General features: G+C 40.1%; 1 protein-coding gene across 2 annotated transcripts in view; it reads left to right on the forward strand.

Annotated features, from left to right (window-relative positions):
• The window catches only part of ADGRD1 (adhesion G protein-coupled receptor D1), a 430,427-nt gene that overhangs the window by 310,754 nt on the left and 100,443 nt on the right, over positions 1-19,230 (forward strand). For both annotated transcript variants that reach the window (XM_072144407.1, XM_072144408.1), the window contains one exon: positions 9,275-9,428. In XM_072144407.1, coding sequence (XP_072000508.1) covers positions 9,275-9,428 — 154 coding nt within the window. The remainder of the gene's footprint in view (positions 1-9,274; positions 9,429-19,230) is intronic.

Here is a 19,230-nt window from a genome sequence, read left to right on the forward strand (position 1 = left end):
AATGTGCTGCACAAATATATATATATGGTGATCAGCTTTATGGTATCATTGCACATATGTTCAACATGAGCCTGGAGTTGGGAAGGGTACCACAACTGTGGAAAACATCTTGTGTGGTACCAGTTCCAAAAACACTTCACCCATCGGACCTCAACAGCTACAGACCGGCGGCATTAACATCCCATTTGATGAAGGTCTTCGAGAGGTTGGTTCTCGCACATCTCCGCCCTCTATTGAGCTCATCTATGGACGCCCTACAGTTTGCTTATCGGCCAGGCATTGGTGTAGATGATGCCATCATCCACCTACTACATCGAACTCTTTCTCACTTGGAGAAACCTGGGAACACTGTGAGAATAATGTTCTTTGATTTCTCCAGTGCTTTCAATACCATACAGCCAGGGCTACTAAGGGATAAACTGGATCTGGCTGGAGTGGACCACCATCTCTCTAGTTGGAACCTAGACTACCTCACAAACCGACCTCAGTATGTGAGAGCCCGGGACTGTGTGTCGGATACTGTGATGAGTAGTACAGGTGCACCTCAGGGTATGGTTCTGGCTCCCTTCCTCTTCACATTGTACACAGCAGACTTCAGGTACAATTCAAGTAGCTGCTACCTCCAGAAGTTCTCTGATGACTCTGCAATAGTAGGCCTCATTACAGGTGAGAACGACAGGGAGTACAAAGAACTGATCTGGAAATTTGTGGACTGGTGCCAGCGAAACCACCTTAGGATTAATGCTGGGAAGACCAAGGAGATGGTGGTGGACTTTCGTAAGCACAGTCCTCCTTCTCAACCGGTGGTTATCCATGGGACAGACATTGAGGCAGTGAAGTCCTATAAGTACTTGGGTGTCCTCCTCAACAATAAACTGGAGTGGGCAGGGAACATAAACACACTTCACAGGAAGGGTCAGAACAGGCTACACCTGCTGAGAAGGCTGAGGGCATTCAGAGTGCAGGGGGCTCTTCTTAAGACCTTCTTCAACTCTGTAGTGGCACCAGCCATCTTTTTTGGTGTAGTCTGTTGGGGAAGCACCATTTCAGCTAGAGAGAGGAGCAGACTGGACAAACTGATTAAGAAAGCCAGTTCTGTCCTGGGGGGTCCTCTTGACACAGTGCAGGTGGTAGCTGAGAGGAGGACACTGTGTAAGTTGAAGTCTATTCTGGAGAATAGCTCCCATCCCTTGCATGAGACTGTGGTGGCATTGGGGAGCACATTCAGTGACCGACTGCTTCACCCCAAATGTGAAAGGGAGCGCTATCGTAAGTCATTCCTCCCCGCTGCCATCAGGCTGTTCAACAAACAAGGCCCAAACAGAAGTAACCTGCGCCCCCCACCTTACCAGTCCCTGCAAGTCCCATCCACAGACTAAACATCAAACGGCCGATCATTGCTTGTCTCTTTTTTTGTCTTTTTATCCCCCTTTTCTTTTTGTTCATTTATCCCTAATAATATTGTTGTCATAGTTTGTGCTTCACTCTCTGTACCCTCTCTGCTGCTGTAAATGCTGTGAATTTCCCCACTTTGGGGCTAATAAAGGATTATCTTATATATATATATATATATATATATATATATATATCTCCAATAACACTTACCACATATTAATATCCCACAAACCCAATAGGGTTTTACTGCTCTGCCATAACAAGTTCCCCTATATTGATAATATGAATGTGATAATTTGTGAGCTATCTGAAAAAAAATGAAACCTACTTTGTATTGATAGCAACTGGAGATCTATATCAAGTGCAGGAGAATGCTTACATCAAGGAGATAGGAACGATTGCTGTGGCAATGCACACATTTATGTACTGTTAAAAAGAAATCCATCTCCAAGTCTGTGCGGCCAAATCTTGTTATCTGAATGCTGTATCTACTTTCTAAGTACAGATTGGCAGACTGAGTGCTATTATTACTTATGGTGAGTGATAAAGACTATAAAAGGCTTAAGAAAAGGAAAAGGGCAGTGTGACCTGTCCTGGCTGTCATTAAGACACTTAGTTCTATTTTGTGGCTGTAAAAAATAGAATAGTTAAAAGAGTATATAATAAAAGATAAAACTAAAGTTAAAACAATAATATGTGGACATCCATAGTTTTCTTTCATGTTAAAAAGGATTTGTAGTTTTTTTCTGCTGTAGGGGAACTGCTATGGTGGACTGGAAGAAGAATGAACTCCTAGTCTTAATCTCCTTCCCAGCTGTCCCTACCTAATTGCCCAGCGTAAGCTAAGCGGTAGGTGATAACAGGTCAACAGTCCCTTCTTGTGCCGAAATGCAAACGCAGAGACAAAGACTGGACAATCCAAACATAGAAGAGTAGGAAATAGTCCTGGTCCTGGTCTAGTAGAGTCCTGGTCTAGTATGTGATAGATAAGTTCCCTGACATTAAGACAAGACAGACCAGTAGATCTGTCAATCTCCACTAACTTAAAGGGACTCTGTCACCAGGTTTAACCACAATAAACTACTAGCCCCCTCAGGTAAGGTATGATATGTCCTTTCTAAAATCCCCTCTTTAATGTGAAATCTTACCCAGTTAGCTATAAACAATCGCCCACAAAGTCAGCCAAATAGGATTCTTTTCACCTTTTTTGCAGGAGGAGTTACACTCCAGATGCTCCAATCTTTGTCCCATTTATAATAATAATAACTAGAAGCATGCTGTGAGCCACAGAACTGGAAATACAGGCAGTTAAAATAAGTGATAACAGGATCTTTATCTTTTACTTCCATTTCAAACTCTGCATTTAGCATATTTCTTTGGGGGGAAATATTTTATATGTAAAATATGAGATTTTAGATCTTAGAGGGAATCCTAGAAAGGACATATGATACCATAGTTGGGAGAAAAGGTAGTTTAGTGAGGTAAAACCTGGTGACAGGTTTCTTTTCAGGGGTATAACTAGAGACTGGCCCCCATAGCCAACTTCAGGGGACCCCCCTTCCCCTTAAAATAATATACATATTTGTATACTAACACTTGTTTATACACACATACACATTTATATACACACACATCTAATATATAAAGAGTGGATGTGTGTGTATGTATTTACGTTCGCTAAAGGAATCTGCACCGTCGCATTTACAGTCACCAAATTTTGCACAGCTGCTCTCTGTGACTCAGGGAATGTCATAGGCTAGGCTTTGAGCCAAAATTGACACCCTGCGCTTTCTAAAATCCACTTATTACCCCCCATACAGAGGAGCCATTGTCTGCTGCAGCTGTGGCAGTTGGAAGCGGAGCTGTGATTGGTTGCTGTTCTGCCACAAGTAATTAATATGAGCTCTGGTTACTATAGGCAATGAGTATAAGACACCTTATGTGTGAGCTTATGTGTAAGGTAAGATGGATAGAGACAGAGAGACAGACAGGCAGTGACAGGGACTGACAGACAGGCTGTGACAGGGACTGACTGAAAGGCTGTGACAAGCACTAATAGTCATTCCATTTCATAGCCCTGAATCTCCCCCATAATTGTCACACATACAGAGAGTTTTAATAGGCCTTCTGTAAAAAAATAACATTTTGTATAGCTCTGAAATGTATTTTTCAGGGATATAAAGGCTGAAAAACACTGCCCTAAATGTACAAAATAATCTATTTTGGGTGCATATTTTGCTGCAGCTGTGTGAGCATAGATTGAATTCAGCAGACAGAATTAAAGGTGTTCCATTAGATTTCCACTCTCTAATGAAAAATAAAGTAAATGCATATGCATCAAAAACTATAGCAAAACATGTAACAAAAAAGCAACAAAAATGACAAAATATGAGAGAAAGATGTATTACTCACCATTCTATGCAGAAATCAAGTATTTTATTACTCACATATTGTAGCCAAGGGAGAGAAGGACCGACTTTGCAATAGCAACGTATTATTCTGCCGCAGGTTTTAGATGAAATCTAAGGCAGGGCAGACATGTCATATACTGCATTGTGGAGCACCAGTACTGTGTCGGATTTAACGAGAGGTTGATACTGAGAGAATGTACAAACGACACGTACTGTATATGTAAAGTATGTGCACAAAAAGAACGGTTATGTGTTAATACACATTTACGCATATTTGAGGAGGGGACAGCACAGACAGGAACTAACCTCCGACTTTCTATGTGTCCATCTATCTCCAGGCTCTGCCTCCTCCCCTTCCTTGTTTTCTGTAGCTGTCGGAGCAGAGAGGAGGAGGGAGCAGGGACTTGGACTTGTGCTGATCTGCTGCTTCATTGAGGGAAAACTACTGATATCATTAGGTCACCTTTTGGCTATCTACTCTGCTCTGGGAGAGGAGCAGCGCAAGAGAGAGCTCTGAGTCTGTCTCTGCCTACATCCCACAAGGCATATCAGCATGGGAGCTGTGGAGAGCAGGGAGCGGAAAGCTCTGATCTGTTTCTCCCTGGCTTGGAAGAGCCGGCTGCATCCCACCCCTGGAAATTACTCCTGACTACAAGTACACAACAACACCTATACAAAAGACTTAGCCAATTTAAATCAAGACAAATTTCTTTTATTAAATAGTCAGTCTAAACAAAAACAAGACAGAGGTTTAAAAATGAACAACAACAGGTAGATCACTTTGGATTGATGAGGATATCACATAAAGAATTCATGGGACATGAGTAAAGAATATCATTAAATGTTAATTTGTATGAAGTCATGCCATGGCGTGCCAAACACATATATCACGTGCAAAAATTAAATAAGTGCTATCGTGCATATCTAGTCAAGACCTCATGTCACAGCAGCATGTAACCATTCAAGTATGTAAAATTAGTAGTGTGACGACATACCGTTAGCCATAATATGTCTCCCGTCTATCATGAAGAGATTCCCCGTACACAACAACACAAGACAAGTTTGCATGCGTCCTCAATAAAGATAATCAAATTTACGATTACATGTGGTCCCCTACTTAAGTACACACAACTTTGTACTTTCACTGTGACCTTTGGTGAAGCTCTCTGGATACTTTACTTTGGTCCCAGACTGCAATGATCAGTTGTAAGGTGTCTGTAGTAAAGCATTCTATCTATTTCATCACATCAAAATCAGCAGGTAGAGATGAGAAAACAAATCCCCAACATGTGACTTTCTGTTAATTCAATTTGCCCCATGCAATACATCTCTATTTATTACTTTCCCTGTAGTGAGTATGGTAATTGCTTAATGCTATGCTGTCATTATATATAGTTATCCTTATGCCGTCATTCTTTTCTAGGATGATGGAGGTGTGCATTTAATATTTTATAGAAAACTTTATTCATACAATGAATGCTACTTTTTCACTATCAGTGAAAAAGGGGTGTCATTTAATCAAAAAACAATGCTACATTTCTAAATAGAAGTTTGTTTCAGACCCTTATTTCCGTGCAATGAACTGGGAAGATTGAAAAAAAATTCCAAATAAGGTGTAATTGACAAAAACAAAAACCCTACAGTTGCATCATTTTCTCTAGGATTTTGTTTTCCCGATTTTCACTGCACATTCCAAATGACATATTGGGGCAATTTACTAAGAACAGTGCAGTCTGTACTATGTGCAGTTTGCCTGTGCAGTGTGCAGGGGGCGCCAGTTTCAGGATTTCTGCATGGGCATCCTTTTTATGGACCGGTGCCCAGAACTGGACAGCATATTCCAGGTGAGGCTGAACCAATGCCTTGTACAGTGATAATATTACATCCCTAGCCCAAGAGTCCATACCACTTTTGATACATGACAAGATCTTGCTGGCTTTAGGGGCGGCTGATTGACATTACATGCTGTTATTTAATTTATGATCTACTAGTACCCCCAGGTCCTTCTCAACAAGGGACTCCAAGATTTAATTCCCCAAGGACATATGTTGCCTGAGGATTATTAGCCCCGAAATGCATAACCTTACATATATCCACATTGAACTTAATTTGCCAAGTGGACGACCAAACATTCAGTTTGTCCAAGTCACCCTGCAGCCTATGAACATCCTCCATAGACTGTATTACACTACACAGCTTGGTGTCATCTGCAAAAATAGACACAGTGCTATTAATCCCTGCCTCTATATCTTTAATAAATATATTAAATAGTAGAGGGCCAAGCACAGAACTCTGGGGTACACCACTCATAACTGGTGACCATTCCGAGTAGGAATCATTGACCCCAACTCTCTGGAGCCAGTTTTCAATCCTTCCTAACCTTATTTCACCCATCAGGCGTCTATGAGGGAAATGCCTTTGCAAAGTCCAACAACACAATATCCACAGCATAGTTAATCTTTGAAAGCTTTATATTAAGAACTTCCTTTGGTCATATATTCTAAGTATTTATAATGCAAATCTTAATAAAATGAAACATTTATTACTGATGAAATCTACATCAGCATGGTGAGTGCTCGATTATAGGATCATACAAGCACATGCCCTGTCAAGCCGCTATTTCAAGCCTATTTCCGCAGCTCCCTTAATGCAAATCCTGATCAAAGAACGGCAGGCTTACTAATCGTGCCCTTAGCTGTAGTCATGCATATTCTGTTGACACTTTCAAATGCCTTTCTTATCATCTTCAAATAAAAAAGCAAAAGCAACACAAATGAGCATGATACATTAGTAGGCGCTACAAAATATAAATCACCTACTATGTACATGTCACTCTTCAAAAAGATTATCACATAAACCAAAGCTGCAAAGCCATCAAAGCGAGGAAACTATTTGTAGGAAGTGAACCCCAAACAAGTGTAAATAGTAATCTAATCCTGTAGTCGGCTTATATAAATGAGTTTCCTTTGTCACCACTGATGTATAAAAACCTTTCCAGCGCCAATTTCTTACTTTCCACACCCCAGCAATTTGCTTCTGAAGATATCAGGGCTGCTTTTACTCTGGAAAACTTCAATAAACATGAAATATGGAAAACACATAACGATACGAGTGAATCTGTAGCTTGGGGTGTATATTTTACAGAATATGCAAATGTTAAAGGGAAACAATACTTAAAATTACTTTAGGTATCAGGAATTGGGTTGTGATATGATAAGATGTGATGTTAGTTACATTCATCAGAAGAGCTAATGCATTGGAAAACTTGACTTACATGTGGTTTAACCTCTTTTTGACCACTTATTTTTATGTTGGTCAATAAAGGGCTTTATGCTAGGCTGACGGTATCTCCATGCAGCACAGATATCCTGTGTTTGGAAGAGAATTTGCAAGGCTGTCTCATGGTAGCCAGGTACCTGCTATAACAGTCCGGATAGAAATCAGTTCTGGACTGTGTAGTCCTTTAAATCCCATGGTCAATGCTGTGATAGGGATTAACACACTTTTTCAGGTTGGGGGCTCCCTCTCTCATCCTATCAGCACCCCCCAATGTGCCAACTCCTAAGGAGTTCCTTATGAAAGTTCCGGAGTCAGTCCTCGGCATATGACTGCTCAGCAAAGACTGATCAGTCTGCCGGTCAGTCTGACATTACTTATGCACTGCAATACATGGTCATTGCAGTGCATTAGTATGACTTTATGATCACTTGTTCAAGTACCATTAGAAGACTATTTAAAAAAGTTTTAAAAAAACAATAAAGACATACAGAATATATGAATAAAAATTGCCCCAAAGCCCCCAATACATATAAACCAATACATAATTTGAAAAAAAAATGGGTAAAATCGGTAAAAAATTACAATATATTAGGCCTCTCTAATTCATGATCTATAAAAATATATGAACAAGTACAAGTATTCCTGGCAATAAACGCTTTGGCACAAATGTGAATTCTTGTCAATTTCACCTCATTTGTAATTTTTTACCACTTTCCAGAGCACAGCCTGGAATATAAAATTTTGTAACTAGGAAGTACAATTTGTTACACAGCAAACAAGCCCTCATACATCTCCCTACACAGAAAAATGTAAAAAGTTATGAATCTTTGAAGGTGGTGAGAGAAAAACAGAAAAGTAAAATATGCTATTCGAGTTGTAATCTTTCTAGCATTGTAGTAAAAAAAGGGAAACTTACTGAATGATTCCAACACAAAGAAGAGATGTGGTAATTGTTAGTTAGGAACTAATTTGGATAGTAGGATTATGGGGCAATTTATCATTAGGCATTCTCTTTTCGGCGGTTCTATGTCTCTTTTCGAAGCTCCACTGCCCTCTGATTTATTAAAGCGCCCATGATTAGCGTGGGGGTTGTTTAAAACTGTTGCATAAAAGTTGCAAAATATTTTTTAAAAAAGTTGCAGCACAAAGACCTTGGTGAGGACTGGAGTCAATTTGTGACAAAACTTGTGCCTAAAAGGAAATTTGGAAAGGTAAGTTATCATTGGATGAAGTGGCAGTTTTAAAAAATAGGGCTTAATCATCAACGTGAATTGAGCTTGGTCACTAAAGGGTTAAGGATGGGGGTTTGGACTTACCTAGACTATGGTGTTAGAACTATAAGCGCCTCTGGGTCACCATGAAACCACATTGACTAAACAATAGTTACAAGTTACAAATATACATTTCCTTATCTTTCTTTTATCCTTTACATGTCTCTGTGCAACTTCCCAGTGTTTGTGTGTCATTAATTTTAGCCTTACAAGGGCTTTGCTTTCATGTCGCAATATTGTATTGAATTGGTTTCATGAAAAACTGGAGTATTCAAACAAATTCAAGTTAAAGTGTTCAAATACACATATTCATAGCAAAAGAAGAAGTCGCCATCCGTAAGAAAACATCAAAAAAGCAATACATTTTGCCATGGCAAACAGGGAAAATCCTTAAAACTGGCATTCAAGCCCATATCTACTAAGAGGCTCTGAATACGGGCACAGACTTTGCCAGTTCAGACCTCATACCAGTTCTGCTATAGTCTCTGTCATAGTAAATCCCAGATACTGGCCGTTCACGGCAAAATGGAGTGTGGATTGGAGACCACCCTCCCGGGTTTATGTGTCTTATCTGCCAAAAAACGATGATATATGCCTATCACGCCCTCCACAACCAAAATAGCAAGGCAGGTGTGATCTATAAAGTTCACCACTTATGATGAGCCCCTGTAAATCATATTCATTTTTGTTGCCTCTGGTTGGTCTCTATCTCAGGCATCAGGTTCCTTAGCTAATGCAATATAAAAAACATGTAAAATATGAAAGTTCCACCTCCCTCACAGTGTACTAATGGTGTAGAAAGGTATAGAGAAAATGATGATCAAACTGTTGGGCATTAACCGTACTAATATTATTACTGTTATTATCCTCTTGTATTTTTTTTTTTTATAACCAATATAATTTTTTATTTCTTTGCAGTTACCTTGTAAAATTATAGCAATCCTGCTGCATTTCTTCTTCCTCAGTGCATTTGCATGGATGCTGGTGGAAGGTCTACACCTCTACAGTATGGTTATCAAAGTGTTTGGGTCAGAGGAGAGCAAACACTTTTACTACTATGGCATCGGATGGGGTAGGTGGATGCTTATGTCTCTCTTTTTTGTTAAAGGGAACCTGTCATCAGGATTTCACATTTTCACATAATGACAGATTACCATAGCCTGTTTTATACTAATTCTCAATCTCCTTTTATAATTAACATTAATGGTTTCACTCACCTTTAAAAGTATACAATAGTATACAAGCTCCGAAGCAAATTTCTGTTAGCTAATATCTGCATGAGGGAGGTAGAAGGGAGCAGCATGTACAGTTTGTAAGAGCAGTGTGCAGATAATGATGATGACTCTGTGACCCGATGCAGTTTGTTGGCAGGAAGAGAAGTGCCCAACTGAGCAGGCATATATGCAGTCCAGAGGGGTGAAATGTTTTCTTGAGGAAACCACCTCTGTAGTTGTGTGGAGTTTCATTGGTCATGCTCGCTTCTAAGATTCTGGGTAATGAATCCAAAAAGATGTCTTGAATGTGGAATAATTTGTTATTAAAGGGCACCTACCACCACAAATCTACCTATAAAGGTAGATCGGGTGGTAGGTGAATCAATGGGACGTGAGGATAGCCCTTTTAAGGGCTAATCCTCACGTCCCCGCACTGTTTTATAAACTTTTATTACTTATATATGTTAATTTACTTATGCGGCTACCGGGGCGTGGAGTAGCCGCATCTGAGGTTACACGAGGCGGCTACTCCACGCCCCGGTAGCCACATTACCCCTCCTACTCACCATGTTCGGCGCGCAGCTGCTCGTAGCTGCGCGCCCTCGTCCGCCGATCCTGCCGTCTGCGCATGCGCAGACGCAGACGGCAGGATCGGCGGACGAGGGCGCGCAGCTACGAGCAGCTGCGCGCCGAACATGGTGAGTAGGAGGGGTAATGTGGCTACCGGGGCGTGGAGTAGCCGCCTCGTGTAACCTCAGATGCGGCTACTCCACGCCCCGGTAGCCGCATAAGTAAATTAACATATATAAGTAATAAAAGTTTATAAAACAGTGGGGGGACGTGAGGATTAGCCCTTAAAAGGGCTATCCTCACGTCCCATTGATTCACCTACCACCCGATCTACCTTTATAGGTAGATTTGTGGTGGTAGGTTTCCTTTAAGCCAAACCACTCTCATCTGCAGTCAGTCACTGTTTTGGGGAACTTGCTCTTCATCAATGGTCTCACACCTCACAAACTTATTTCCTACCTACAAACGTATTTCCAACACAGCAGCTATCTGAAGATAAGACTGGATAAAGAATTTGAAGGGTTTTCTTGAATGTGAAATAACTTAAGATTATGTTTAAGCAGATGCATGTGAAATTGGTCACTGTTTTCAAGTACTTGCTCCATATCAATGGACACTCATCTAGCCAAAAAAGTTGGCCATTTTTTAACACGTTAATGACACGTGAGTAGAGATGTGCGAGTACTAAAATGCGAACTTTTCCTGATGCTCGAGTGCTCGTATCGAATAACAAACCCCATTGAAGTCAATGGGAGACTCGAGCATTTTTCACTGAAAGAACACATTGAAAGAACACTAAAGAAGAACACATTGCAGATTTGTGAAGAACACATTGCAGATGTTTCCATACATCTGCAATGTGTTCTTCACAAATATTGTTCTTCACATACTATTGTGAAGAACACCGTTCGGCACGCGTGTCTTCGGATAAGTTAGCAGATGTACGGAACATCTGCAATGTGTTCTTCACTGTGTTCTTCACTTAAATGATCCTGTGTTCACAGTTTTTATTGTATTCTTCACTGTCCTTCACTGTGTTTCCTTAAGTAAATGCTCGATCTCGAGCAGGCGAGATACTTGTCCGAGCAACAAGCCGTTTCGAGTATGCTAATACTCGAACGAGCATCAAGCTCGGATGAGTATACTCGCTCAACTCTACATGTGAGGTAATACTTTGTCACACGTCACCTGGCAATGTTTGGAGAGGGCTCATGAGCTGGTGGCACCGATTGTGGGTGTTTACATTGCGATCATTGCTCCCCGTGACATCATCAGGGAGTGACGATCTGGTCACATGACAACCTCGGGGCATACAAAGACCCAAGGCTGTCTGTATTTAACTATTTTGTTACAATGTGTGATTTTCACATTATAAAGAATTATGAGGAAAATCCCCATATACTGCCATATTTTAGTATGGCAGTATATGGTATAATCAATCTTACAAGCTAGGGTTAAAGTACCCTAGGGAGTCTGAAAAATAGTAAAAAAAAATAAATAAAAAAATTTAAAAAAATGAAACAAACCTAAAAATTCATATCACCCCCTTTTCCCTAGAAGTGATATCAATATAAATTAACAGTAAAAATAAAAAACATGATAGGTATCACTGCGTCCCAAAATGTCCAATTTATCAAAATATCAAAACGATTATTCCCAGCGTTTAACCCTGTAACGGAAAATAGCGGCCAAAGTCTAAAATGCCACCTTTTCACCATTTTGCAAAATACAAAAATTTTTATAAAAAGTGATCAAAAATCTGTACAGTCCTCAAAATAGTAGCATTTAAAACAACATTTCATTTAGCTAAAGAATGATGAAGTATGAAAATGGAGAATTTTTTTTTCGTACAGGAGGTTTTAATTTTTGTCAATCTACAAAATCTATATAAAATTGGTATCACTTTTATCATACCGACACAAAGAATAAAGTAGACATGTCATTTGGGGTGTGCAGTGAAAGCCGTAAAAGGAACAGATTCTCCACTGTAGACAGCGCTGTTTCGATCATCTCATTAGGCTTCTTGAAAATGCTTGATGTTAGGAGGGCTTCCATACAAGGTAGCTAAGAGGCAAAGTTTTCCTCATCCCATCCTCAAAAACCTATTTGCTTATTTCCCAGAAGCACCAAGTAGGAATAAGTCTGCACACTCTTACTTCCTGAATCTAGTCAAAAGCCTCTCACTAAACTACTCAGCTAATAGTTCCCTACACTATACTGAAGAGATGCAAACACATTGAAACATTGTTGTCTACTGTTGGGAATCTGTTTCTTCTGGAAAAGATGTACTGATTTGGCTTTAATTGGCATCATGTTATTAGGCTACTTGAATGTTCAGGTGGCTGCCTAACGACATAGCTAAGAGGCAATGTTTTCCTTATCCCATCCTGGAAATGCATATTTCCCAGGATGCTGGATGTACAGCCAAGTTATGGTAATGTTATTATCTCACTAATGCAGAATACTTTTTATGACTGGCTGTGATGCCGATTACAGGGATCCTTGGCACCAGGTTGGTAGGCATTGGTATAATGTGCATTGTATTGGGAAACGCTACTTCTACTACTTTCTAAGTGACAAGGAAGATTAGGGGGTCATGCAATATCTGGAAGCTATTACTATATGGCTAGAAGTCTTTGTAAGAAAGCACAACATTGGAAATAGGCAGGAGATCCATAGAGCTATAGCGCTAACTTGTCCAAGCTCACCTGTCTATCCTTCCTATCATTAACCTTTACATTCAAGCCTCCATTCTCACTTATTCCATCATTATTTCACTTGAGAATATTAATGTGCCTCCTTGGAGATCAGTATCTTTTCTGCAAAGCTTGCTACGCCGGAATCTGACACCAATTTAAAATCTGATCATGAACTCTACAAAGACTTTTCTCTAAGAATAAGTTTGAAAGTATTTTCTGAACTTTTCAAAAGTGGGATAAAGAGCGAATGAATGAGCATGTGTATGTAATTGTGAGTAATTGTACAAATGGCTTACAACGAGCATTGTACTTTAGCTGACCCATTTCTGAAAGCTATATCAAACTTAATTATAAAAATAACACAGACTCTGTACAATCATAATTGGAATACTTTAAAGTCACTATTATACTGCAAGTCATTTTGGTAATGCCTCTAATTTCTATGCATTTCTCCTGCTATCCAATTTAGATATTCCTGGCTGACCTTTTATTTCCTTATCCTCGGCGTGCTTTAATCTCAGCTGTAACCTTTCCTTCAGTATATCACTAAGACAGTGTTATTCGCAAGGTGGTCAACCTCATGAGGCGGCTGATATTTTCAGCTGCTGTGTGCTAACAGGAAATGAAAATTACACAATTCACACTTATGCAATGAGAGCTCGTTGGGGGACATTGTTTACTTCAGCTCTTCATTTACTGAGGGAGCCTGGAAAGCCATTAAATGACATAAACTGTGCAACCAGAAAGAAAGCTCTGCAAAGTTTGTCAAGAGCCAGAATTAAGCAGTCCAGGTTTACATTACAGGTTAAAATGGAATTAAAGGAAAATGTCCAATTGTTTTATAATTTAAAATTAGTTCTTTATTCATTAACCAACTTTGTGCGCCACAATCCCAGCACACTTCTTGAATTCCTTCAACAGTTTTAGCCATGAAGAATGTGCACAGTCCGACAAAAGTGTGACACAAAGCCATTAGTAAATGTGCCCCTTTGTGTTGTATATTGTGAAAAACAGCAAGTTGTGTCTTTCCATCCTTCTTCTATTAAGCCTATGAGGGATGGATACAGCAATAATGCATCCGCTACCCTGGACTCCACTTAGGGTACATATTGTCACTGTCCATATAGGAACAGTGACATCACAGTACATCGGCAGCAGCCACCCTGCTTTTAGGGTCAGAGGTGGAAAAGAAGGATGCATAAGCATACACTTGGACATGTATGTGCACTACATTGTAAGGGCATGTCAGGAAACCTCCTTAAATACATCTACCACCAGGATGAAAGGATTGTAAACCAAACACACTGACATACCTGTGTGTGCCTCCTCTTGCAGAATCTACTCTTCTTTTAGCTTCAAATGTCCTGATATTTCTCTGAGGGACTTCGGGCTCCATTAACCTCTATGGACCCTGCAGTCCTTCAGGTTCATTGCATGATTTTTAAAGCCTTTTTTTCTCTTAAAAATAAAAGCATAAGATGCTTAAAGAAGAGCAGATCCTGTCAGTGGGGGTGCTCACCAGTATGTCAGTGTTCTTGGTTTACTATCCTGGTGGTAGATGTCCTTTAAAACATAAGGAAAAAATGGAGATGTTAATGTAGCTAAAGTGGAGAAAAACACACTTTGGTAAAAGCAAAGTTTGCACAAAGTTAGTGACTAATTAAAGAGAACTGATACTTTTTTTAAAAAAATTTATTCATTCAGTTTCATCTTAAAACCAGTGTGCTAAGTATGACTTTTTCTACATTTTAACAGTTACTGTATATTATCTCCAATACAGTATGTTGTAATGTAGTCCACATAATATCACACAGAGCTCAACCTACAGACCATCCCTACCCAGAAGTTAAAGCAGATAAGGCATACTGTACAGATGTTAAGAAGATCGAATTTTGGCTATTCACCGTTTGATATTGATGACCTATCCTAAGATCAGTTCATGACCCAAAGGATTGATGTATCAAATAATTTATAATTGCTTAATCCCAACTAAAGATTGAGAATGCTTTATCAATCTGTAAAAGAAAGTGGAATGTCAAATATGAGATTTAGACCCAGTGCAAAATAAGATACTAAGCACACATTTAAAATGTTTTAGTGTCATATTTTAAACTTCCAGTAACAACCCTCACTAGAGCTAAACGGACCCAAATCACCCAATGTAATTTAAATGCCGCTGATGAATTTGACTGCTGAATTAAAACAGATCAGATCCATGATCCATGCCACCACCGATCCCTGGTGTTATTGATTGCTATCTGGATTTGTGTACGGAAGAGGATTTTAAACTTTTGAATTTCAAAGGGTCCGCTCATCACTACCCCTGACCTACAAGAAGTTCTAACTTTCCATGCAAAGGCACCCACATGTACCATATAAGGCAGTACTGTATAGGTGACTGATAGAAATTGATTAAAATTTATGTACTGAATAAGATGTTGCCATTTTTTTTGTTGTGTTATTGCTGTCATTAATGAAAAAAATAACAACTTGATCCTCAGCCATATTGGATGTCTCTTTTGAATTAGCTGCTCAGCAGTAGATCTCTAAGTTTTACTTACAATATATGGGAAGGAAGTGACAGAGTAAAGATTGGTGAGAAGTTAATTTAGAAGTGCCAACCAGTATGGCAGCAAACATTGCAAAAATGGACAATGAAATAGATAAAAGCTGTAAATGAAACATCTATAATTATCAATGTTGTAATGTTGTAAGCTCACTCTCAAGTAGAGGTGACTACTTGTAACTATGAATGCAAATGTGGCCTGTCCTTACATACTGTGTATTTTCAGGATAAATAGATAGATAGATGCATACATATTTTCACCCATACTAGAGTGCAGTTCACATGACCGCTGGGATGGGCCAGTTCGACGCTGGTCCCAATTATGTGGCACCTTGGTGAACACATTCACACTGTAAGATCATGCTAGTAGTTAATGCTTCTTTGTTCATTGTGCTCTCAGAAGCACCTGTGATCCATGTGATAACTAAAACCAGACATGCAATATATAGAAAAAGAAAATATTCAAGAGATAGTTTGTGATTCTGAAGTCTATTCAAATTAGGATTAAGGAGTTCACAATTTTAGTCTTTTATTGGGCTATACAATAAAACACATTTTGGGCCATTTTGGCTATTAAAGAGTAAAAAAATATATGTTAAAACTGAGTGTCTGCAACGCTTTGGCCATCTTCCTCTAACACCAGATACCACATTTCGCTGAACACTGTCCGGGACCGGAGTCTAAGTGGCACCTAGTCTTCACTAGAGCCCGCTGCAAAGCGGATGGTCTTGCTGTGGCGGGGTGCCACCAGGTCGTTCCACGGGGGCGACTTGCCCCGCGGTGGCAGCCAAGGTTGCAGGGATGGAAGGAGGGGATGCAGGCCACAGCCTGAGCCTGGGATGACAGGAAAACAGCTTGGCAGGATGAGCTGCAACTTACAGCAGGCAAGCAGGAGCTGGTACACGGCAGAGGCGGACTGGAACGGACAGGCCCACGGAGGAATGCTGGTGACTTAGGAGCGAAGGGACACAGGAGACACCAGGGGCGTATGGGAACGCTGAAGACACCAGGAGACGCGTGAGCGTCTGGGAACGCTGGAGACACAGGAGCGTATGGGAACGCTGGAGATACAGGAGCGTCTAGGAATGCTGGAAGGGCTTTCTCTTCAACAAGAACCACTATGGGAAGCGAGGTCTGGAAACCTTGGAAGTTCCGCAGTGAGCTAAGGATGAGCTGGAACTCACGGCAGGCAAGCAGGAGCTAGTACACAACACAGGAAGACAGGAACAGACAAGCCCATGGAGGAATGCTGGTGACTTTGGAGTGTAGGGACACAGGGAGCATATGGGAACACTGGAGACACCAGGAGACACAGGAGAGTCTGGGAACACTGGAGACACAGGAGCATATGGGAACACTGGAGACACAGGAAAGTATGGGAATGCTGGAGACACAGGAGCCTTTGAGAGCACTGGAGAAATAGTAGCGTATGGGAATGCTGGAGACACAGGAAAGTATGGGAACGCTGGAGACACAGGAGCCTCTGGGAGCACTGGAGAAACAGTAGCGTATGGGAATGCTGGAGACACAGGAGCATCTGGAAATGCTGGAAGGGCTTTCTCTTCAACAGGAACTGCTATGGGAAGCGAGGTCTGGAATCCTTGGAAGTACCTAGGAAAATGCTGAAGATCTGGCAAGGAAGGGACGTGCCAGATTATAAGGGCTGAGCCAGATTAACCTGCGCCAATCAGGAGGAAGCTGGCCCTTTAAGTCCAGGAGAGCTGGCGCGCATGCGCCCTACAGAGCAGGAATGTGCGCGGCCTAGTCAGTCAGTAAGCAGGAGCATGGAGAGGTAAGTCTGGGCTGGAGGGCACCGCGCCACACTGGGAGGCATGGGTGTGCCCGCGATCCGCAATGAGGACCGCGAGTGCGACCGTGACACAAAGTTTGTAGGCGAAATGTATTAATATTAATTTAAGGTAACATATAAATAAAGTGGCCTTTTTTTTTAGTAAAGTAATGATTTCCAATGCACTTTCCATGGACTAAGTGAAAAGCTTTATCTGCAGCCTGAAATGTAAGCATTTAGGCATTATTTTTAGCAATTCTTTAGCAATTAGCAATATTTTAGAGATTGGAGGCAACAGTAGACCTTTTAGCAGACCTCAGGAAGGGTTACTGTGTGGCTTCCCACTTCCACATTCATTGCAAACTATGCAGTTTTAATGAAGTATGCAGAGACAACTTTCGGCCAAGTTTTTATGGAGAGAATATTAAAATTTCATGTTTTTTATTGGATCCTCTATTTGTTTAGCAATAAATAGCCTTGTATTTTATGCCTCTTCTAGAGGTCCTGTGGGCAGTTATGAGTCCCATAAATCACTTTGGCACTGATATATTGGTAAAGCCCTGAAACAACATTTTTTGCTTCAGAATAAAATATTAACCCCTTACTTTTAATGTAAATACACAGAGAATATCCCACATTGTACAGCTAGCAATACAAAAGTATGTTTCTTCTTTCCTAAATTCTAAAAAATGTATCTTTTAAAATAAAATAAAAATTTGCACAGCTTCAACCAATTCCTAAATGACAGCTTTTTTGGCATCAATATGTCCTCATTGTCACCTGCCTGTTAATAATTTACAAGTGTTATCTTATTACTTCTTTGGATGGTAATGGTGAGCTTCTAACGCTCTGCCTGTTGTTTACTTTTCTCTAATATGATCAGTATTTAATGGAAAATCATAACCCAACAATTCCCAGATATTTTGTAAAGGCAGATAAAAAATAATTACTGGTCTACTGCGTCTGACTGACTTCTGATTAATTCAGCTTCAATGTCTGAGAGTAAAAAAGATTCCCATTACATATACAGAACAGTAGATTTAGCATGTTCATTTCAGTTGTTGCACCGTGATTCTGCCAGCTTTAGAACTGTTAACTCAACCTGGGATCCCGGTAGACGGTGATGAATATTTGAGTGGCATAGTGTGTGATTTCACATTTATGGAACATGTGTAGCTGCCAAGAGTGACATTCAAGCATGGGATATACTCTATGGAAAAATTCACCACGCCAAATCAGGCCATTGCAGTGACAGAGAGAAGGAAGGCTATACACTTCATAAAAAGTCTGTATCATTGCTCCTTTGACAAGTGTTTCCCTGGCAACGCTTCTTATTAAACAGCTCATATCACGCTCCTGTTCAAAATGCAACATATTTCTTCTGCTGTTCTGCCGGAATCCAGTGTTCCACATTGATCAGCATGCGTTACTGGTGGTCTAGGGCGCTTGATAAGATGGTAATAAAATATTTAGCCAGTGCAGATCAAGAAAGGTCACGCTTGCGATTTACAGTGGGTTAAGCTGGTGTCATCTAGTTTTCTAAATCTGCACTTGTGTTTTATCCAGTAGTGTGATGTTAATCCCAGAAAGGTTAAGAAAAGATCTTCGGTAATCAGGGCATATAAATTTCAAATCTATGACTACATTTGTTTCTTAACCACTTCTGCAGAAAAAAAGGCTTTAAACAAAATTATTTTTATGTTAAATCCAAAAAAAAAAAAAAAAAAAATAAGCACCAAGCTATTTTATGAATCATGTAGCTAAGGGTTAGAACTTTATTTCTTTACAGAATTCCAAATTTCCTTCTTTCTGTATATTGTTAGAGAGGGGCTATCATCAGAAATTTTCTGAACTAAGGCTTATAAGAAAGCTTCATATGAAAGAAAATATTTATTTTTGCTCCTAAAGGATTTATAAGGGGATGTGTCAAGAAAATGTGTGGATGTCTCCCAAGTTCAAGGACAAATTAAGACTGATACAATTCACATTTTTTTTTAAATTCTTGATTTGACTTTCTACCTATAGTATCTTAATAT

Source organism: Engystomops pustulosus, chromosome 1 (genome assembly GCF_040894005.1).
Source record: "Engystomops pustulosus chromosome 1, aEngPut4.maternal, whole genome shotgun sequence".
In the NCBI taxonomy this organism is placed as follows: domain Eukaryota; kingdom Metazoa; phylum Chordata; class Amphibia; order Anura; family Leptodactylidae; genus Engystomops; species Engystomops pustulosus.